Raw genomic sequence first — 23703 nt, 5'->3', positions numbered from 1 at the left:
AATAGAAAGCTTACTAACACACATGTTGGCTTTTTGCTTTTAACCACAACTTGGTTGTGGAGATGTTCTTATTCACATTTTATAGAAGAGGAAGCTCAGTTTAAGTTTCCCAAAGACAGAAAGGTATTCAGTGGGAAACTCCCTGTACTTTGCCCTGGTAAATGCTACATAATTCTGGATACTGAGTGGATCATTATATGATACCAATTGGTAGCAAATATTTCTGGAATCAGAACTATAGTATATAAAGTAATCAGACGACATCTGATATTCTACCCATATCCACTTTACTCCCAGATGTTTTTCTTATTTTCCTGAGAAAGCAAAAGCAATCAGAAAAGAATTTTTACCTACAACTAAGATTAAAATAACCAACCAGTCTATCTTTGAATTTAAAGATTTTCAGCTTTCTTTGCATTACAATTGAATCTGCCCATGCCCCAGCACGAGTTAAACTGTCAGCTGTGCACTGGATCCATATGCTTTCAGAGACTCTCAGATGAGGATACTGCTCCACTCTTTCCTTCTTTACCAACTTTTCCTGCTCCACTAGATCAAAAATTCTCAACCACTATGTGCAACCAGAAACTGTCTTACCACTCAAAAATAACTAATACCATTGCTCATAATTTTGTCTTGGTTCATGTCTGCCCAAAGCAATTGAGGGGTCTGCAGTTTTGATTAGATCTTTTCTGGTGTTACAATTCTAGCTAGTAATTTTTAGAATGCTTATTCTATGTCAGACAGTGTTCTAAACACTTTGCATGCATTTACCCTACTTAATCCTCACAAGGATCCTAAGAGAGGCACCATTATAATGTTCATTTTACAGATAACTGAAGGAAACTGGGACGTAAGAGAAGTTAAATACTTTCTCAGGTTATCAGCTAATAAATAGCACAGGAGGATTCAAATCTGACATCAGACATTGTTATTAAAGTGTCATACAATGTATTTTGCGATTTCAACTGTATGCATACTAATACAAATTAAAGTTTATTGTTTTTATAATAGTTACATATTTAATGTAAATAAATACAAAAACAAAGGTAAATTATTACAAAAATCACAATTTTTTATCCTAATTTGCAACATAATTCACATTATCACATACTTTTGAACAGGAAAAGTTTTAGCATGCAAACACCTTAGAAAGAATTCAATTTGGGCCAATAATTTATGTTTTCTGGGCTAAACGTATATTAATCATTTTTGTCCAAATAACAATTAAAATGGAATATTGTCATCCTATATGTATCCATAAAATAAAATTTCATTGGAAAGACAGAATAATCATTAATTTATTATGCGTATCATATATATATATGTGAATATATATCTTTACACTTAAGGACATTACATTTAAGGATATTACACAATCTTGGAGTAGAAAAAATGGAAAAAAAATCACTTCAAGTTTGTACCAAGTCAATGAGACAGGAATCTGGAGAACCTTGTGTTGAGAGGCTTTTATACTTGGCATTTTCTTCCAGTGAAAAAACAGTCAATGAGCCATCATCTTGACATTTACTTAAATGTTTGTAAAAAGAATCTAGGGCACTGATTCTCAATCTTAGCTGAATAATGGAATATCCTACATAGTTTAAAAAGTACCAATGCCTATCCCAATGTAGTGGCATATAACTATAATCCCAGCACTCAGGAGGCCGAGGCAGGAGGAATGCAGGTTTGAAGTCAGGCTGGGCTACATAGTGAGACCTTGTCTCAAACACACAAAGAAGTACCAATGCCTATATAGCATCCTTCAAATACAGAATTAGTTGTTGTAAGCTGGGCCCTGGACATAGAGGTTGTTTAAAATGCTTCAGGTGATCCCAAGGTGCACCAGCTTGAAAGTCACTAAAGTAAAGACCTTTCCATAACCAGAAAGGCTAATCTTCAGCTGACATAGTCCCCATGCTTTGATTTCAGTTAGTATATTGTTATTTTAAGCATCTGTTGGTGTATCTCCCTTGATTGGAAAATAAATACCTTGAGAAATTTTGCTGTATTCATCACTGTCCCAACATGTAAGGTACAATGAGGGAGATCCAAGATGGTGACTAGAGGGAGGAAGCAGTGTGAACTCCGAAAACCAACATGTGAGGTTCAATGAAAGGCTCTCATTATCTCAGTTGATAATGTTGTTTTAGACAATACATGATTGCCTTGCACTCCTTTTATATCTTTTAATCTTTTAGTAGATTATAAACATAAGAATTCAAAAAGATATTTATGGGAAAAATGAATGACTGAAGCAGTTGGGATAATGTTTAAGTAAAAACAAAACTCTTACATGAACATATTTTTAAAACATATACATAAGCCAGGTATGGTGGTGTACTTAGGAGGCTGAGGAAGGAGGATTGGCCTACATAGTGAGACCCTCTCTCAAAACCCTATAATTAATACACACACACACACACACACATATTCAAAAGTAGAAAAAAGATATCCAAGAGTGGTTTCAAATATTTTTCATATTTTCACACTTAGAAATAAGGAAGTAACCCTAATCAACTAGTTATTTGCCTAATATACACATAAGTACATGTGTAGATAGTTTTCTTTTAAAAAAAGGATTATAGCTTAATCTTGATGAACACAGCTTAATTTTCAAATTCAAGTAAATAAAAATTTAGCACAATCATAGTAGCTTTGCTACACAATTGCATTAAAAACAAAAGACTGTTTCTGGTTAAAATATTTAGTATCACCTACCATTATGTCCTCTAAGCTGAGGTCCAGTAGCGGCTCAGCAGTCTCACATTGATTTAAAAAAAACAAAACAAAACATCAAAAATAAAAAACCCCAAATTCTACTTTGGCCTCACTTTACAAATGTTTATTTAGAGAAACCTTATTAACAGCAGACTTCTTAAAGAAATTAGATTCTCAGATATAGCTTTATTTATCAAATAATTTTTGATTTAATTAGTATCTTAGACTACGAAGCTTTGGTTTTCTTAAACTTAGCATTGGTTGCTTGATTGTAGGTTTGTCACCAAAAAGTGCTGCTTCACTCTCTGTAGTTGGGAATCTTTTCTGATATATCACAGGATATTCCTTCTGAAACTTAAAAATGAGGTGAAGAATTAGAAGATATTCAACATTATTTCCCTGGTGGAAGTCAGTCAAGTACCCTTTCACTTTATCCTTGCCTCTCCCTCTCTTTCAGTATTTGTGAAGAGTACAATGTACAATCTCCCTATTAGCATTAAATTCTAGGATTCTCTTCTACTGCTACTTCTCCTCTTACATTCCAGATCTTGTTTTCAATTGGGAAAGCCCATGAAAGTTATAAGGATTTGGTACAGTTTATAGTTCTTAGAATGTCTCAGACTTGGAATTGTTCTTGCTAGAATTCTGGGGCTACTGGGTTATGCTTTAGAGTTAAAAATTCTAAATGGTAGGGATGAGTCACTTAGAGATACGTGTTATAATGCAGATTTTCTAATTGCTTTTCCAGGCTAATCCTGGCTATAATTATACAAAATGCCAGCAACAATGGAGAGCATCTATCATTAATATTGTTATTGTTTTAAAATTTAGGATAAAGAGTAAAATCGAAGTACTCATATACATTAAAAGTAGTTTATATAGCCTATATATCCAAAATTTAAAATCTAAACTATTAAATAAGAAATTAGATTTAACTGTTATTAAAGCACAGCCACTAATAGCATATTAGAAAATATTTACATGATTGAGAAGTTACTCATTCTCTTACCTGTTTTAGCTTTCTTCTTTTCTCTTTTAGAGGTAAAGTCTTGTTTTTAATAATAGTCTCTAAAAGTTCTGCAATTGCAGCTTGAGAGGTAGAAATTTTTTGTTCATCAAACTGCTGAGCACTAATTTGCTCACAATAAGAATAAATTGGCAAAGGAGCAACTAATTCATCTCCAGGGTTTTTAACCTGTAGTGAACAAAATGCAACAGTAAAAATCTGTTAATTCTGGTCATGCTCTTATTCGGTAACATGTTTTTTCGATGGGCTATAGTACCTATAATTCTGTCAGCAAACATTCATCACATTAAGAAAACTATGTATTACGCAGTAGAGTAGTGATAAAAGTCAGTAGGATCTAAATCTCAGCCCTATAACTTTGCCTTCAGCAAGTTACATCATTAAAATGGAGATTACATGAGAAAATGTATATAAAGTGCTTAGCACACACTAAGCATTAAATAAAGGTAGCCATTATTATCATCACTCTTATCCATGGATTTTATTATTTAAAGTATAAACAGTAACAATGTAAATAATATTTTAATTCAGCTTAATCTATCAATATCCTGAATTTAGAAATAAGGCATTTATCTAAAATATTTGAAGCCTACGGACACAGGCACATAACTATTGACATGAGAGAGAAGGTAAAGGAGACAGTTATGGTTGCAACAAGCCACGACAATAATACAATGGTTTATATGAAAAAAAGAAAAAAAACCAAACCACAAATGTGCTTGTCAACCAAAGCCTGACGACAGGTTTTGGCTGCTTGGTATTCCTTTTTCTGCTTTTTATTAACAGTTCCTTTCCATTCTATCCCGCTCTATCCTCATCTTTTTGAAGAACAAATTTTGCTCTTATCTATAAAGAGCTAGTCAGAATATGGCTCTTTTCATCCTACTTACCCTCAAACACCTGAAGGATGCCCATTCAACCTAGACTGCGCCAATCAAGAGTCTATCCAGAACTTTTAAAATTGGAAGGGAAGGGATAGCTCTTTTTCCTTTGCTATTTGAGTCCCAAGATTCCATCTATATTCCTGACTTTGAGATTATTTATATGAGCTAATAAAGTCTCCCTTTTTGATGGGGCTAGGTTGAGAAGAGTTTGCCATTTGCAAATAACCAGTGCAGAGATTTTTAAGACTCATGATACCTACATGGCCCTTTTTTAAATAGTCAAGATGTTTCTGCACTGCAGTCTGTAAGTAAGAGGGTACTTGGAGAATCTCCTGATGATGGTCCATTAAGAAGGAAACCAATCTGGCAGCAAGAAGCTCATCAAGATCCACTTCTTCAGCACAGCGCAGCACACACCGAGAAAAAGTGTGTATCATCTAGTGACACATCAAAAGATAGGAATTCAAGAACATAAGGTTCATGTAAATTAGATTAGCAGTAATTTTCAGGTAGCATTATGTGCAATACTGAGAAAAAGTCATAAGCAGACTTTAGTTTAAACATTAGGACAAGTTATGACTGTTAGAGAGGTAAGAATTCTATTACGCTTAAGATCTTAAAAGTACTTGTTAAAAATTTCCTTGGGCTGGGGCATGGCTCAAGTGGTACAGCATCTGCCTAGAAAGCATGATGCCCTGAGTTCAAACACTAGTACCATAAAAAAAAAAAAAAAAGAAAAAAAGAATTTCCTTAACATAGTTCCAAAGATTACATATGTTTTTTTTTTGTTTTGTTTTTAAATTTTGTCACAATTTTATCAGTAAATACATTAGGTTCTCTTTACACCAAAAAGATATATTCCTTAAGATCAAAGTTTGCTAGAGAACAAGGACTTATCACATTAAATGAATTCCACAAAAGCACAAGCCAGGCGATTGTGACACATGAAGAACACATATTCAGCAGAGGTTCCAAAGTTGGCACTATTTATCTTTTGAAACTCTGGGAAATAGCTTTTAATGCTCATTCTATTAGTTTTTAGGCAGATACTTTACCACTTGAGCCACTCCACCAGCAATTCTATTCGTCTTTATTTATTTTTTTTTTTTTCATTTTTCTTTTATTATTCATATGTGCATACAAGGCTTGGTTCATTTCTCCCCCCTGCCCCCACCCCCTCCCTTACCACCCACTCCGCCCCCTCCCGCTCCCCCCCTCAATACCCAGCAGAAACTATTTTGCCCTTATCTCTAATTTTGTTGTAGAGAGAGTATAAGCAATAATAGGAAGGAACAAGGGGTTTTGCTGGTTGAGATAAGGATAGCTATACAGGGCATTGACTCACATTGATTTCCTGTGTGTGGGTGTTACCTTCTAGGTTAATTCTTTTTGATCTAACCTTTTCTCTAGTTCCTGGTCCCCTTTTCCTATTGGCCTCAGTTGCTTTAAGGTATCTGCTTTAGATTAAATAGCAAATTTAATGCACACATTTTTAATTCCATTATACAAATCTTTAAATTATGGAAAACATTTTGCCTCAAACTAATTACTTTCCCACATATCCGTATAATTCACCAATTACAACAAACACATACCTCCCTCTAAAACAAAGGAGTATTAGAATTCTATTTCAAATATCTGCACATAGTAAATGACCAGCATGTTCATTGAACTGAAATATTTTTAGTTTTATTCCTGTATGTCAGGCAGGTTTTTCTTTCTAGTTCCAAGGCTCAGTCCTCAGCCTTTAACTCTTTCTCTACAGCGACTGCCATTTCTATGTGGAACACTCAAAAAACTGCCTTCTGCCCTGACCTTTCACTCACTAGGCTTCCATTTCTGATTTTCTGTTGGATAAATTTCACTTGGATGTCCTAATAACTTTAAAACCAAAAATACCACCTTCCATTCATATCTCTGAAAACATCTTTCTTTACAAAATTCTTATGCTTTTTAATAATGCCATAATTGCCAAATAGAATAATTGTTTTATTAGGTCTGTCATTATTATTGAACTGTCCATAGTAATGAGAAGAACAGAGCATAGCTCCAGATTTCTTATGGTGAGAACCTTTTGCAAACTGATGCTACAGTCCAAGGAAGTGGCAGTTCTCAAAAAAATCAGAAACAGAGAGGAGGGGAGGGAAGAGGAGAGGAACAGAGAGAGAACTTGACTATTTCAAGGATTCATTTCCAATCAGTATCTGTATACAAACACCTGTATCCTCATTCTCCAAGCAGCCCAATATTGAGACTGCCTGTCAAGTCTCCCAACTTTTGTCCACAATGATCTGCTATGCAATCAAAAGTCATCAAATACAACTTTCCTACTACCATGTTCTCTGAAACACTAACTACTATACAAGAATTTCCCACTACTCTCTACTTCCAGCGTTATAGCAACCTTAAGCTTTCAACAGTATCTACATCTCCTCTTCCCTTCACATCAGACAGAATTGACACAGGCAGTCTAATCTGCTCTGACTGTCTGGACCAATCACTATGAAGTAATACAGTATGAGTGAGAAGGCAATGTCCTCTGTTAAGATTACTACAAGGGCCAGGCACTGGTGACTCATGGCTATAATCCTAGCTACTCAAGAGGCAGAGATCAGGAGGATCACGGTTCGAAGCTAGCCCAGGCAAATAGTTCACAAGACCCTATCTTGAGAAACCCTTTACAAAAATAGGGCTGATGGAGTGGCTCAAGGTGAAGGCCCTGAGTTCAAGCCCCAGTACTGCAAAAAAAAAAGAAGATTACTGCAAGGATGTGAAGGTATAATGGATTGGGCACAAATGATTTGTGCACCCACATTCACGCTAGGAAAGGTAGACTAAACAAGAGCCTTTTTAACCTAAGAATCTTGGACTTCAAGGCCGAGACATCTCTTGAATAGTACTTTCAGGTAGTTTGGATCTTCTTTTTTTTTGGTTGATGAGTCAGGGTTTATAAGAAATAAACTTACCAGTGATCTTATGCCCATTGCATCGTGAAGTTTGGGCATGTCAACATTTTGACTCATCCGAGAGATCATGCGCAATAAGAGTTGAAGCTTTCTACGGTTTGGTGGGGGAAGTAGCAGACAACATAACTGTAGTGCATTGATGGCAACTCTCTCCAAATGAGGTTGCAGCAAACCTAGAAGGCAAAATCAACCCCCCAAAGACAAATGATCAATGACATTAGCTTTCATGTGATCAGCAGATAGAATTATATGAAGAGGGTAAAATAATACCTTAGTACTTCATTTTTATTAACTATTTCTAGGTTTCCACATTCCTCAAAGGCATAGTAAGATTCTTATTATTATTGAAATCATTTATTTTAAAGTGATTTAGAACAAGAGAAATTCAAGGAAAAGAAAATAAGTGCTTTAAGTAGGTAGAATAAATCTTGGTTATATCATGACAAAAAATCTTTTATAATAATTTCTTTTGGAAAAAAAAGCAATTCAAGACAAGAAAAGGCAGGTAAGCAGACAGAGTTAGTAAACACTAAGAGTTGATAGTGCGTGCATTGAAAGCAACAACCTTACTTTGTGTGCCAGTCAACATAGCAGAAGCTGGAGGTAAAGAATTTTCTGAAAGCTCTATTGTACTTTTGCATAGTCTTTTATTGATTGTGGTACTAGACTCTCCAAGTTCACTTTCCATAGCTGTTTGCACACTTGTACTGCATTGTCCAAGATTTGGTTTCATGATAATTTCAGCCACTGGTGTATTGACATAACCATTCCGTCTTGTACTACTTCTTAAAAGCAAACTCTGAGATCTACAAAGCTGTTTTGACTTGCATTGCCCATTATATAACTCCTCTTGGTCTTGAACAGTCAAAGCAGAGGTTCTTTTAACACCAACACAGAGTGGCTTTTGAACACTTTCCTCCGAATGAAGGTTAAATAGGGATTCCTGTTTGGGGTTTGACTCTAAAAATTGCTCATTATTTTGTCCTTCTATGTTCAGAATAGAGTGATGGAAGGCATTGGACACTTTTTTATTTGAATTCCCTGGCATGTCTATGATTCCTTCCAAAGAAGAGCACCTGGGTTTGATGTTAGAAGATAGAACGTGCATGCTACTTAAGCCTATTAAGTTATGGCAACTTCCTCCCATTACATCATTAGCACTGGCTCTTCTGTTTCTTAAATTAGCTAGCTGCATTTTCTTATCACATCTTTCTTGAAATCTTTGATCACTTATCTGTAGTCTTTCAGTAGAATCTGATTCTTCTTCGTTTTTGTCTTTATGAAGCAGACTGAGAAGAAGACACTCAGTTGATTTGAAGGAATTCAAATTGTTTAAATGAAGAATTTTTGAAGATAGTGGATCATCTTGGAGTTTATGTATCCCACTGGGTCTATCTGAAACTGTGATGTAGCCACAAACAACTACCAGGAAATGAAACAAAAATTAAGATGCAACTGTATGACAGTGGACAAAAATAAAACAAAAACATAGTAAAGTTAAAAAATAAAGCATTGCCATAGTGTATAAATACATTGTTAGTATAGTACAACAGCAGTTGCTTAATTCAGAAGCCACTTAAAAAGGACACATGCAGCATTCAGTTATAAACGTGCAAGACTGACTAGTGATATTCCCACTTGTGATATAAATAATTTAAAAAATTACTTTAACAGCCTAATTAAATGGATTGGCCAGAGAGTTAAAAAGTATCTCATCTCATTCTGCAAGTACTATTAATTATACTTATATAATGACAACTGTGGTACAATAGTACATATACAGTTATCCTGTGGTATCCATGGGGTTCCAGGACTGCCCATGGACACTAAAATCCACAGATGTAAGTCCCTTATGTAAAGCTGTAATATTTGTATATTCCCTAACATATCCTCCCATAGGTTAAAGCCATCTTTAACCATTAGGTATTACTTACAATACCTAATACAATATAAACACTATTTATAGCGTTTAGAGAATATCGACAAGGAAAGAAGTCTGCAAATGTTCAGTAGAGCTGCAATTTCTTTTTGAATATTTTTCATCCTTGGCTGGTTGAATCCATGGAATGCAGAAACCTGAGTGCTGAAAATATTGTTATTCATGAGAAGCCTTTTGGAGCACACTTGAATTTATGCTAAAGTAACTCATGGCTGACCATGCTTAGAGGGGAACTTTTGTCCACACCCCCTGCACCCCCGTGAAGGGAGCTGGAGATTGATCAAGTTCAATCACCAAAGGCCAGAGAATATTCTAGATAATGAAAGTTCAATTAAAACTGAAGCAATGAAGCCAAGAGAACTTCTGGGTTGGTGAACACATGGATGTACTGGGAGGGTGGCCTTATTTGAAAGCTCCAAGGCTCTGTACCTCCCCTTACCTCCACACCTTGTCACATTCATCTCTTCCCTACAATCTGTTCCTGTCTGTTTTTAACAGACTGATAATCATAAGTGCTCTCCTGAGTTCTGTGAGTTGTAGTGGATTACTAAACCTGAGTGGGGTCTGAGTGAACTTTGAATAGGTAGTTGGTGGGCAGTATGTAGGGGATATCATTTGCAGCCAGCATCAGAAGTGAGGTCAGTCTTAATCTGTTAGAGCTGAGTTAACCCTGGGTTGTTAGTGTCAGAACTCCACTGAATTGTAATGATACTCAGTGACGTTGGGATAAGTGGTGCTGGAAGAACATACTTGAATCATTAGAACATGACCAAACACAGCAACACAATTATCATTGAATTTTGAAATAACTTATATCCTGTCACTTTCACATCTACCTATGCTTTTAGATTTTTAAGTTTTTAGAAAACTTAAGTAGAATAAATTTAAATAATACGTAAAATCTATACATACCCAAAATATTCACAAATAATTCATAATATTCAAATGTAAGTAGAGGTTCAGGGAGATCTAGAAAATAGTCTGCAATTGTTCTGAATACATCTCGCTCAAATCCAACATAAGATGGATTATCTGTATCATTACTTCTTGGCCCTAAGAATTAGAAGGCAAAACAAATAGGCAAGATATATTATAATTTAAATACAGTTAAAAAATACTTACAAGAAGTATAAACTTGTATTTCATGTGGGAGCGATGTTTAACAACAAATTCTACCACAATCTAAAAGCTTAAAGGGCTGTTCACATCTAATGCCCTCCCAGTGTCTTTTCACTAGAAATCACTATAAACAGTCAGTCAACAGCATTTTGTTTTATTTTAACATTATTTTAATACCTGAAAAACTACTTAAAAAGCAAAAATTTTAATATACTTAAAAAGCATTAGGAAAGTGTTATAATGAGATTTTATTACAATTTTGTAAATCAGAGTAATTCTTCCAAATTACCTTTTGTAAATTTATATTTTTATGAAAAAAACTTGCCTAACATGAAGGATACCCTAATGAATTTAAATACTATCTTTAGACTAATTTTTCTAAAGCTTAACACTATTAGTGGAACAATTATGACTACTCAGTGGTCCCATGGTTTACATACACCAGAATCTCCTAGTTCACCTATTAAAAATACAATCTCCTGTACACAGGCCAGAATCCATCCAGGTGCAGCTAGAAACTTAAAAGCCTAGACATGTTTGCTTCTGGTTCACTATATTAGTGGTTCCTAAACATTGACTCGGGAATCTTCATTACAAGAATCTTCTGGAGCATGGTTTGAAGAAAAAAAAAAATTCCTCAATCTACTGAATCAAAACCAAACCAAAGTCTTTGGAGTGTATCTCTAGTGACTATAACATACTTTCAGATTTTAGAGTCATTATACTATTTGTGAAATTAAAAATCTCTTCCTAAACCTGAATAATTTTTTTTTACTTCTCTGTCTCTGAACTTTTGTATGACACACACACTGAAAAATTATTAAAAAAAAAACAAAAAACCCACACACAATAGCTTAAAGGCTGGTAGATTTTATGTCAAGCCAACCAGATATTTTTCTGAGGACATAAGAAATATCCTTAATATGTAGAATAAAGTATTTGATAATCATTAGAAAATTTTCTAAAACAGAAAACACAGATTTATTTACTGGGAATAAAAATAAAGAATTTATAGTTAAAGAATTTATGTTTGAGCTCTAGCTCCCTCACATTAATTAACGGAAGACTCAGAATCTTAGTTTTCTCTTGAAAAAAAAAATTGGGGACAGAATATGGATTACTGATTCCTATATCCTATAACCACAGGTATACTCTGAGGGAATAAATAACAAGTAAAGTAAAAGTTTAATATGGTCTCTAGTTATGGCTATTGTGTTGAAATCCAGTAAGTTACGTACTTGGTATCATTTAGATATTACATGGACTGCAAAGAGAAGGAAGACAAAAATCTCTAAAGATGGATGTCAGGGAAATTCCTATAAGCATGCTTATCTGTGTTATTAACCATGAACCAAGGAAGGGCAACTGGATGGGCAGGAAAAGAAACTCAGAAGTCTTAAGCTGAACCAGGATCTTTACCTTAATTTCATAAATAAAATGCTTCTGTAACTTATTTACTTCATCACTATTTATTCTGCTATTTTGTCATATTGACACCCAGTGGACAACAAAGGAATAAATAATTATTTTGAACATTAAAAAATTAGTATTTTCAAAAAATACTAATTTTATATGAACTAGACAACTATACTTATAACTAGAATTATTAAAATACAATTTAATTTTCTATGATTTAGAAGCATATACCTGTGAAAAATTTTAAAATCTGTTTTGAAAGCAATTAGGATTTTGTACTTGACCCAGTCTTAAGTTATAAATATTAATTATCACTGATCACTATGGAAAAGCTTGATTAATGAAATGCTAAAAAATGATTTGTGGATTAATGACATATTTTTTTTAAACAGCCATAAAAGTCTTATTAATATATGCCTTGGAATAGAAGCATGTTATAAAGCATTTGAATATTGAAGCCATGTACAATGTCAGGAGGACAAAAGGTGGGGTTTATTAAACATCATTTCTGGTTAAACTTTTTCTGCATAAATGTCTTACCTCCAAGCTGCTATTTGAATCCTCTGGGCCTCACTGAGGCAATTACTGTAGTGTAGACTTTATCTAAAAATCCTTTGAAATCCTAGAGCCTATGATTTTATGATTTACATGAACTGAGCCATAAGTGGTGAGCTTGAGTTATAAAATCATCTTTTGCATAACAGGTATTAAAGGCTCAACAATACACTCAGTTCCACTTTATTATCATTTAAACAATGAAAGATATAATATATTTTAATTTTATTAGGACTTTCATAAATTATTTTAAAAGTTTCTTGACTCTTGTTAAATACTTTCAATATAAAACATATAGTTTATGTGTTTAACTTACAATTTGCAAGGCACTTCATGGCAGATAACACCCAGTGAGGAAGGTCATCTAGGCACACACACACACAAATTAATAAACACTATACAGCAAATCACACAATTTTTATGATAGTATATATTAAAATTTTGCACTTTTAAGTAATTGTGCATGGATGTATACATGTGTGTGAGTAATTACCAGGATGAAAATTCATATGTTTAACATGATATAGGGACAGGTTAATATTTTAAAATACAAAAGCTTGAAAAAGTTGTACAGATTTTGAGTTTAACTCCATTCACAATACATAAAACAATTAGCTATGCCCAAACCAAGGGTTATTTTGGGAGGACATTCAGATATAAACTCCTAATGTTCATCTTTATCTCCTCTTCACTCCTGTTTTGGTTCTGTCTGTTGCTAGACTATGATTGCAATGAACTATACCTGAATATTTGTGTAGTTTTACTGTGGGGCTTGCTTACATTCTTAATTGCCTCCATTTCTATCTTGCTCATCACTAAATCTTCAGCACGATGTCTGAAATATTGTAGTCTCTCAACACAAATTGATTAATCAATAGTTTTTATTATGTTTGCTTGCCTTTGGGATGCTTAATTTTGACTTTTTTTTTTTTAAAGTCAAGTATGAATTCACCTAGGCAGCAAAATAATTTCTTATAGTAGATGAATAATATTCACTTAAAAGTTAAACCATGTTACTGAAGCATCTATGATGATAAAACAAACACCCTCTGTAGAAAGCATCTACTTTCTACATTTGGGTCTCCCCCAAATTTTCCTATAGCTGCAACCATTGTTACTGAGTTTGAAAAGGTTCCAACTTTTGTTACTGATACCTACCTGATTTGTCTTGGAGGATAACTACTCCATGCTTACTTGTGTTGGCCATGTTGTACATTATATATTGAGGTATTATTTGGTTTGGATTTATGAGTTCTTCAAGGGATGGCAAGCCTAAAATGGTTTGCAAGCTAAAAAGAAGAACACAAACTTAAAAATAAAAATCCATAAAATAACTGAAATAGAATGTAAATATGAATATAACAGGATGTTTTACTTTTCATTTAGGCAGACTTCCAAAGATTATATTTAATATCCATTTTCAAATATATTTATCTCAATAGACATTCAAAGGAATCCAGTTTAGACCACTAACTATAGCTACAACTTTAATTCAAGAAAAAGCAAATCTCACTGAAAACATTCAATTTCGATTGTACTAAAGCAATAGCACAGCATTTATTAGGAAATATATATGCAGGTTAATTTTAAGCCTTGAGAATTAATCTGTTTTTACTCATTTTTATATTTTGAAAAAAACCCACAAATTAATCTAAATGCTTCAGGAATGTAATTATAGCAAAATTTTATCTTACTAGATCATAATAATGTATTTCCAAACTTCTTCAACATCTTCCTGGCTTATTTCTCTATTATTAGCTGAGTTTTCTTGGTCTTCATTGATTATTCTATGATTTTTTTTCTCTGTATTTTCCTGAAAAAAAAAAGAATTACTTTGGTTTAATTTGTTATGCTCAAATGAAGGAAATGTTGAACAAATGCAGCTTTTAATACTTAGTGGTTTTAGTAATATAAGTCTATTGGAGAGCTCCAATGTATGTGTTGTTTGTAAAAGAATGTAATATATGGTAATAGTTTTTGGTTTTACCTCTGTCTTTACCGTACCCAAGTCAACATTATTTCTAAGCACTTTGTGGTTTGGTTATCATTATAAAAGACTAGGGGCAGAGAAATTTGTTGAAGAGTCATATAGAAATTTCAGAGTTATAGCTTATATCTTGAATTTACCACAAAGCCCAGGTGTCTTGATCTCTAACCTAAGGAACTATTAGGAAGTGGCAGAACCTGTAGGGGGGGCCTTGTGGAAGGAATTTAAATTATTGGGGGTGTGCCCTTAGAGGGGCACTAGATTCCCTGTCCCTTCTCTCTTGCTTTCACTTCTCTCCTGCTATAAGATGAGCAGTTTCCTTTACCACAGATCCTACCACAGTATACTAGAAGCCCAGAACTAATGGAGCTGACTGAACATGGACTGAAACCTCTGAAACCCTGAGTCAAAATTAACTTTCCTCCAGTTTCAAGCTGGTTCTCAGATATTTTATCACAGTGATGAAGAGGTGACTAACACACCAGGTAAGAAAGAATAATAACCTGACAAAATACTGCTAAAGTATATAAATATTATTTTTAAGTATGTCTTACTACTACTTTTATCACTATTTCTATGGGTTCCAAAATTTTTACATATATACTTTTAGAATGTAATATAGATTAGGAGCTTTCAGTATTGGCCTCAAATATTAAAGAATTATTTTTAACAATCCTATTATCAAGCACATGGTAATCATATTTAAAGTTGTGATCAACAGAAGGCTATTTTACCTGAGAGTAATGTAATCCATGCTTCTTAAGAGTTCTCCGAGATAAATTTCGTAGTTTAAAGATACTATCTTTGTCTTTGGAAATGTTCTCAATGCTGTTTTGTCTCAATTCTGGATGTCTTCGTGGAAGACTTTTAAGTGGAGAAGTTGTGGGAAATCTGGTGTAAAAGTAACATTAAATAATGTGAGATCAGAAATAAACTTTCAGAGTGTATTTTAAAATCATGCACAGAACCTAATTTATTTACATTACTAAGGAATTAGTATTCTACATAAATCAATTTTCCTATTATACATTTAACATATTGTAAAAGTTTCTTGCTGTCTTTAGTATATTTGGCATATTTTGATTTATTGTAGATAACTCAGGGTTATTATTAGGATCAATTCTGTTGGAGAAGTAATGCTTACCTACAAAATAGCTCTAAAATGCTACATTTTTCTAAATTCCTTTGACAAATTATCTAGTTTGGATATATTTTCAGCTTTGACTATATTTATCTTAATTTCTAGAACTTAGTCTTTTGCTTATTTTCCTTGCTCTTTCACCTTTCATTTTAATATAAAATATTTCAATGATACAAAAAAGTACAGAAAATAATATAAAACATTCCTATAACCATCAGGCAATATAATTGCTGACATTTTGCCAGCATTCATTTTTTATTAAGTGGAAGAAATTCTTTGCTTATTCCATTTCTTTACCTACCCTCACCCCTTCCTATGGGAAACCATAACCCTATAGTTAGTGTATTTCTTGTCCATGCTTCTATGGTTTCAATGAATACATAGGAACAAAATGTGGTCTTTTGTGTTTTTACTTCTTGGTATCTTTTATCATATGCTAATTTATACTTAACTTTTTAGTGACATTAGAAGTACTTTCTTACTCTTCTGCAACACAAATATTTTGCTCTATTTTCTCACAAGAGTTTTATTTTCCATGTTTAGGTAGTTAAGCCATGTATTGCATATCAAGTTCCCACTTATATGTAAGTTTGTTTTCTCAGTACTAAATTATTTTAAGTTAATTTAAGCCCAGATACCAGGTAAGGCAATTATCTTTTCCTTATTCTTCAGAACTGACTTGGGCTTTTACCAGATGAGTTTTAGAATCTGCTTGTCCAATTCTACAAAAAATTATATTGGGGTTTTGAGTGAAAATGCACTGAATTTATATATCAATCGGGAATAACTGACATCTCTATGATACTGAACAGGTTCTCTTGCTCCATTTATTCTCTTCAATAACAACATTACAATTTCCTCCAATAATGTTTTATACATTTGTAGTATTTCTAGGCATTCTTTGGTTTTGTTATTGTTATAAAAGACTAGACACAGAGAGACTAGTTGACAAGTTATGCAGAAATCCAGGTAAAAACAGTAACCTAACAAAAATACTCATATTGGAGGGAGGGATGTACAGATTAGAGAACTATTCAGGGAGTACAATAGGATTTGATTACTGAAATGTATTTAAAGGGGAGAAAGGAGCACATCAAGGCAACTGTGGGGCAGGCTGCCATCCTTTCACACAGAGATATAGATACAGACAGACAGTGGGACCTTTACCTTTAAGAGATTAGGTCATTAGAAGGGATTAATGCTTGTTTCTGGGAAGTTCTTCCTCTGACAGGACTGAATTAGTTCCCACCAAAATATGGGTGCCCGTATGTTTTTGCCTTTTTTTGCATGTCTGCCACCCTTACATTTTCCTGCCATGCTATGATGTTACAATGAGGGCCTTGCTATGTGAGGTCACACAGAACCATGAATCAAAATAAAATTACTTTTACAAATTACCTAGTCTCAGATATTACGTTATAGCCACAGAAAATGAACTAACACAACAGGAAAGAATACATTTCTAAGACATATTATTTGAAAAGTAATAATGCAGTTAAAAAAAAAAAGTGGACATTAGAATTCAAAGACCTAGTATAATGGCTATCTAACAAAGAGCTATATGCATGAGAGAAAAAGCAACTATGATAACCCGAGGGAGGCAGAAAATCTTCAGAGAGGCTACAAAAGAGCTGAGATTTGAAGAAGTGTATAAATTTACTAGTCTGACAAATACATATAGTGCTTCAAGATGGAAGAAAATTCCAGGAAGACTGAATAAGATTTGTTGAAACATGATGTCAGCATCCTCATCTATGAAATGGGCTTACACTATACCTTGCACAGTTACTCTAGGGATGAAAAAGGAAATGTTAAATCATAAAGCAGTTTCTGGTATACATGGCAACTGCATAATAAGTATTCTTTTTAACCTATGGCTTATTTCTTCTGTCACTTGTTATATAAAATTTGCTATTTTCTCCTCATGGGTATTTTTATATTGTATTATATATAATATATATAATTATGTATGATTATATTATGCTAATATTATATACTATATTATACATATTATAATATAATATTATATTATATGGCATTTGAGGGTAAGGACCTGTGAATTTGTCTTATAATTACAGAATCTATGAAACTAAACTTCAGTGATGATATCTTTGAAATGTTACAAGGCTTTCATAATGTGCAGAAGTGATAATATCTCAATTTCCCTTCCACGTTCCTACTTTATTACATGGACTATCTAACATTTAAAAAGTTTGAATTTGTAGCATTTAACTTTCACCTTACAACATTTCTAAATGGTTTTGATTGGAATAAAAGCAGTGACACTTTTTTAAAGGAAATATTACTTTTCTTAAAGAAGCTGCTGTTGTAGTAAAAGTACAATAAATTAGAGATAAAACTTTATATGAATTTCACTTTGCAAGTACTTATCTGTTCGGTACCTGAAGAGCTGATTGTTATCATCAAGATTTTCTGATCCCCATCTGCCTTTGATATCTTCAATTACATGATTCTTCAGAAATTTTCTCAACAGCTGAATTGTCTGTTGCCGTGTAACTTCAGGACCAAAATTGCTATTATTTCTTAATAGGTTATAAAGCCAATCCACTGCTTCTCCTGCTGTGAAACAATTGCCATATTTTTTAAAGTGTTGCCTGTGTTTTCTTAGAGGCATTCCTGCTCGAAAAGATGTCGTGACTTCATTCCACTGCAAAAAGAAGGAAATATTCTTAAAAAATTATATAAAAACAAAGTCTCCTATTGATTGGAGATACATCAGGCAAAGAAAATTCTTTAATTCACATCTGGTTACATTGTGAAAATTCTTGAAGAAATAATCCTATTTGTGCTGCATAAAATTTTATCTCACTGATTGTTTTACTAATTACAGTGCTATAGTAATATTTTCATGTAGCAGATTTTAAAATTTTATCTTGCTTATTTATTTAAAGATAGGGTCTCACTATGTAGCCAATCCTGGCCTTGAACTCATGATCCTCCTGCTTTAGTCTCCCAAATGCTGAGATTACAGGCACGCACAAATATGCCCAGCTATAACAGATTTTTTAAAAAACAATACCATTATTGGTTGATCAGTTTAGGAAACCTAGGAATAAGAACTGCAACATACCTGTCTCCCTCTCCTTAATGAAGAATGCATTTATTCCTGTTTTTAATTTCTACTAACATTAATAATATGCTGATAACATTTAAGTCAGGCAACGTGCTTTATAGTCATTTTTTCACTTTGATTCTTACAATTCTGTGAACGGGTATTAGTATTACATCTTTTTTCACATAAGGAAAAAGAACCAAGGTCACACAGCTTAGTGATGAACCTGGGCATTCAAACTCAGGCTTAACTGGCTCTATATTCTGTACTCTTAATCGCTGTGTTAGATAAAAAATAACTTCTGAGAGGCAATGTTTATTCTAGTGATACACCTTTAATACTAGGTGTTTAGTAGCTCTTCTATGAAGATGCTTATAGTGAACATAGAATACACAAGGTAAATTAAGTAAAATGTAAACCCATTGCACATTTAATGACCCCATGACATATCTATTTAAAAAAATGCTGATATTTTCTAAGCTGCACTTAAATCAGCCATCTTTCTAATTTGTGACATCTCTAACACTGGAACACAGAGGTAGTGGTAGTATAGAATGAACACAACACTTTTGTAATTGAGAAACTCCTATATTAGAGATTAAGAAATCTAATTTGTAACCCTATTTATTTAACTAATAGCTATGTTACCACTCATCTAGCCTATGTGGTTGCCGCAGCACCAAATAAAAGAACTTATGGGCTGAAAACCCAGCAGCAACTATATTCTCCCCTTCCTACATCTCCCCAATTTATGTTTATTTATTCAAGAAACTTACATAATGGCCTGGGTGCACAGGAGTAAAAATCACAGGTGTCTCTGCACTTAAGGACATTATACATTAGCTTTTCTAAAAGCAGTATGCTGTAGTTTTATATTGGGCTCTGGACTCTAACTACTGGTGTTTGCTTCCAGCTTTAGCTCTACCACTTACCATTTGTGAACTTTTGGCCTTTACTTCTCAGTACCTTAATATCCTTAACCATTAAGTAGGGACACTAGAACCTACCCAATGGACTTGTAATGCTAAAATAACTTACTTCAAGAAAAGTACTAGCAAGCACTCAGTAAATTTTTTCAGTATGTCTGTATTACTTTTATCCAATGTAGTGAATTTAAAAAAATGTGATAGAGCTACTTATTAAGGGTCCTTGCAGTTCTACATCCTATACCTTATGTTGGTAAATATAACCAACAACTTGCTGGGCAGCAGAATCCATGTGAAGACCACCATACCAGGAAGATCTACATTCTTCTTGCTCTTCCACTTGCTGTTTGAGTTGGTAAGGCAGGAGTGGTAATACATGCGTACACCTGAAGAGCATTCCTGAGAGGGTAACTTACTCGCTATTCTATAGATCACAACACATTTTCCTGTACAGTATCCGCTCAGGAAGTCTTTTACGGTGGGCATGCATTATAAACCTACTTGACCAACGTGGAAACAGAGGCTCACAGATGTTAAGTCAATCGCCTAATAACACATAAACAGTATCATATAGGACTGAAAATCCCAAAGCATAGAACACCACATGAGTCCAGACAGATCCAAGGAAGTTTCAGATGGGTACTTGGTGTGAAATAGGCAGCTCTCTTCCAGGGCTGTTAGACTGGTACATCCCTCATTGAATTCTGCAGAGCCAATAAACCCAGCTGTCCTATTTGGGTTTGGTCCCGACCTGACCCTAGCTTTGGAAATCAACTTCATTGTTCTCTGATTCTGAGGAGGGTGGAAACCCAGGAACGTGAAAAGAGGCTAAAGTCGGCATATTATTCACGGAAAACCCCAGGCACATCCAGTAAGTCCGGCGTACGCTGCAGCCTGCCCGGGTGGCCATCCTGTAACTCCCTCACTCTGCTCTCCATAACACCTGGGGGCCCTGCGTCCCATCCGCCGCCCTGGGAACTGCCACGGTGTCAGCCAACTCGCGGGCCAGTCCCGTCTTCAGCGCTTTCTTACCAGCTTGGTGGCCCGATAAGGCCCGGGAGGCACACCCCGACCCTCCATAGTCCGTCAGCGCCCGGAGGCATCCATGGCGGCGGAAGGCGACCCTGAGCCCGGCGACACCCGCTGCAGCGGCGGCTGAGGCCGGCAACACTCTACACCCCGCCGCCGATTTGAATATCTCCCAGGGCTACGCTGATTGGCCGCGCTGTCGGGTCACGTGACGCTGACGCATTTCGGTCTGGAGTGGGCGTGGCGGAGGAGACGAGGCGGAGTTACAGCACAGGTGGGTGGCTGGGACCTGAACAGGGCTTGGGACCTGCTTCTGGGTCTCACCCGACTTTCCAGGTGCGGTTATGCTACTATGGGCAGAAGGGGTGAGCGGCTTAGTCTCAAACAGTTTGGCAGTCTCTGGCTTAAGGGAATTTGCAATTTGAATATGAAAAAACAAAACAAAAACAAAATATTTTCCTGCATCTATTGGCTCTTTAGCAGTATTAGCAGATAAAACCAGGGGTAACTTTCTCCTGACATTGCTTCTAACAGGCTCATGGGTGTGTGTTGTGTCTCCTTCCTTCCAACCCTGTCTGTGTGTCTCTCTCTTTCTACACACACACACACACACACACACACACACACACATTTTAGCAGGGGCCATGATTACTTTCTCAGTGTAAAAATATAGGTTCAAATTCCTCTTAATGGAATAGTGAAATGAAGCATAAGCAGACTAAATTTTCACAGGTGTATATAACGTGTGATTTTGGAAGATGTATAACTTGCCACATTACTTTCCTTAAGAAAATCTAGACAGGGTGGGCTCAAATAGTAGGATGCCTGCTTAGCAAGCATGAAGCCCTGAGTTCAAACCCTAGTGCTACCAAAGAAAAAAGAAAGAAAATCAACCAACATTTTTATAAGACTCTGGATTATGTTTAAATCACAATTATACCTAAAAACACTGGGATCTTTAAAAAAAAATCTGTAGCAAGTCATTTGTCAAAAGATAAAAACTAAGGTAAGTTCTAAAGGCTTGCATAGTCTCCGGTATCCTAGGCAGAGCTTAGATTTCCTACTTTTAATAGTTTCAGTAGTCTGGAATCTTTTAGTACTGCAGACTGAGAAGTTAGTTGTTTGAGAGACTTGAAGTTGCAGAATTCATTTGGAAATTAAATAGCAGTTTGAGAGACTGCAACTTACTAAAAAGAAGAGGGAAGGGAAAATATTCCAGGGAGTGGGCGGGGTAATGATCTGTGGAATTTTCTTCAAGGTTGGCACCAGATAATTTCAGTAGAGATAGGTCTCTTTTCTAGGCAGGGGCCAGTAGAATTTTCAAAAAGCACTTGGTAAACAGGAACAGTCAATTCATTTTGCTTTATGTTACAGACAAGCAATAGAAATGTTCCATGTTGCAAAATATGGTTAGCCATTTTTAAAAATTTGGCTTAATGATACGTTGATCTAAGTTTTTCTTTTTTCTTTTGCAGTGTTTTCCCTTTCAGAATGAAACTGAGATGGGAATGTGGAAGCCATAATTTATTTTGTATTTTTGCCCAGTTCCCTAACTTCAAAATCTTTTAACATATAGCTTTTTATATGAGTGGTCATGGCTTAATATTACCTGTGTTTCTAAGATATATACTCACAGGACAAAATTAACCAAAAATTACAAAATATCTTCTGAAACTTTTGAAAGATTAATTACAAAAGCAGAGCCACACTTTTCACAAAATGGTTAGAGAACTCCTAAAAAGGTATGTAAAAAAGCTGTGGGTGTCACATCTTAAGGAAAGTCTCTTAGGCTGTTTTTTAGGTATTCCACTGTGTCTGTGAATTCACAGACATCATCACTTTAACACTGATGGCTTCTGTTGATATGAAGTTATCTAAAAGTTTTTTTTTTTTTTTTGACAAACATAACTGTTTTGGGTTTCTTTTTAAAGGTAACTGCATCTCTGTGTTCTTAGCAATTACTCACTGATTGTGATGGTAAATCTGTGATTGTCAACTTGATTGGATGGAGAGACAGCTAGGAGATTAGTAAAGCACATGTCTGTGTGTGTCTGTGAGTGTTTCAGAGATGATTGGTATGTGGCATAGCAACTGAGGGAAGAAGACTTGTCTTGCATGTGAGCGGAGCCATCCAATTGGGCAGGGCCCAGATAGAACAAAACTAGAATAAGGAGGAAGCCAGGAGTACAGGATTATTGTGTCCTGGCTTCCTGGCTGCCAGGAGTTTGAGCAGACTCCTCCACCATATACTCACTCTCTCTGCCATAATGTTTGCCTTCATCTCAGGCCCAAAGTGATGTAACCAATTAATTGTGGACTGAAACCATGTCCCAAAATAAATCTTCCCTCGTTTTAAATTTGTATCTCTCAGGCATTTGCCATAGTAATTAAAAACTGACACAATGATACATTTTTAAATCTTGGAAATAATTTTGTTTCTCTCATTACCAATTTGTTAGGAGTCACTCATCCTTTCCTCATTTCCTTATATCAGTATTTCTCAAAATGTGTTACAAACTACTTGGATTAGGATTGTCTGGAATACCTGTTAAAATGACAATTCCTAGGATCCCCCAAAATGTTTGGGATATATATGTGACATGATAGGGTATGTACAGGGTACATTTCTTAGAGACAGAAGAGCCTGGATCTCTGAAGATATTGTGGATCTGAGCTTCTATCATGCTCACAGAATGTCTTACTATGGACTTACACAGGAAGAAATATAAGCTTCTGTTAACTTACTGCTATAATTGGACCTAATACTAACTGCTACAATGAATTTCACAAAGAAAATGCAATTAATTTATCACTTCATAAATATGATGAGGCATAACAGATTATCTGTTCTAGTTGGCTTTCTCTATTCTGTCCATGAACTTTTATTTATTCCAATAGAATGTAAGTTCCATGGCAGAGA

General features: G+C 34.8%; 1 protein-coding gene across 2 annotated transcripts; it reads right to left on the bottom strand.

Annotated features, from left to right (window-relative positions):
- Positions 1-1088: 1088 nt before the first annotated feature.
- On the bottom strand, positions 1089-20949 carry Depdc1 (DEP domain containing 1). Of its 2 annotated transcripts, XM_020183085.2 has the most exons (12): positions 20787-20949; positions 18158-18423; positions 15349-15505; positions 14322-14440; positions 13786-13916; positions 12944-12991; positions 10450-10590; positions 8169-9020; positions 7599-7771; positions 4893-5069; positions 3731-3916; positions 1089-3075 (listed from the first exon to the last, which is right to left on the bottom strand). In XM_020183085.2, exons 1-12 carry the CDS (start codon positions 20832-20834, stop codon positions 2935-2937), a joined length of 2439 nt encoding a protein of 812 aa, XP_020038674.2. In that variant the 5' UTR covers positions 20835-20949; the 3' UTR covers positions 1089-2934. The 2 variants fall into 2 exon arrangements, with proteins under 2 accessions (XP_020038674.2, XP_073935889.1); XM_074079788.1 differs by lacking the exon at positions 8169-9020.
- Between the last annotated feature and the right edge of the window lie 2754 nt (positions 20950-23703).

This window comes from Castor canadensis, chromosome 7 (assembly GCF_047511655.1).
Source record: "Castor canadensis chromosome 7, mCasCan1.hap1v2, whole genome shotgun sequence".
NCBI lineage: Eukaryota > Metazoa > Chordata > Mammalia > Rodentia > Castoridae > Castor > Castor canadensis.
Note: the sequence above shows the minus strand (reverse complement) of the source record. Positions and strands in the feature narration are given on the sequence as shown.

Excerpts from the sequence above, each read along its gene's own strand:
- Depdc1 (XM_020183085.2), bottom strand. The coding sequence starts at position 20,834 with ATGGAGGGTCGGGGTGTGCCTCCCGGGCCTTATCGGGCCACCAAGCTG. Across the intron at positions 15,506-18,157 it reads GATAACAATCAGCTCTTCAG|ATTTCCCACAACTTCTCCAC; the intron begins GTACCGAACAGA and ends CTTTTACACCAG. Across the intron at positions 13,917-14,321 it reads AAATACATTATTATGATCTA|CTTGCAAACCATTTTAGGCT; the intron begins GTAAGATAAAAT and ends TCTTCTTTTTAG.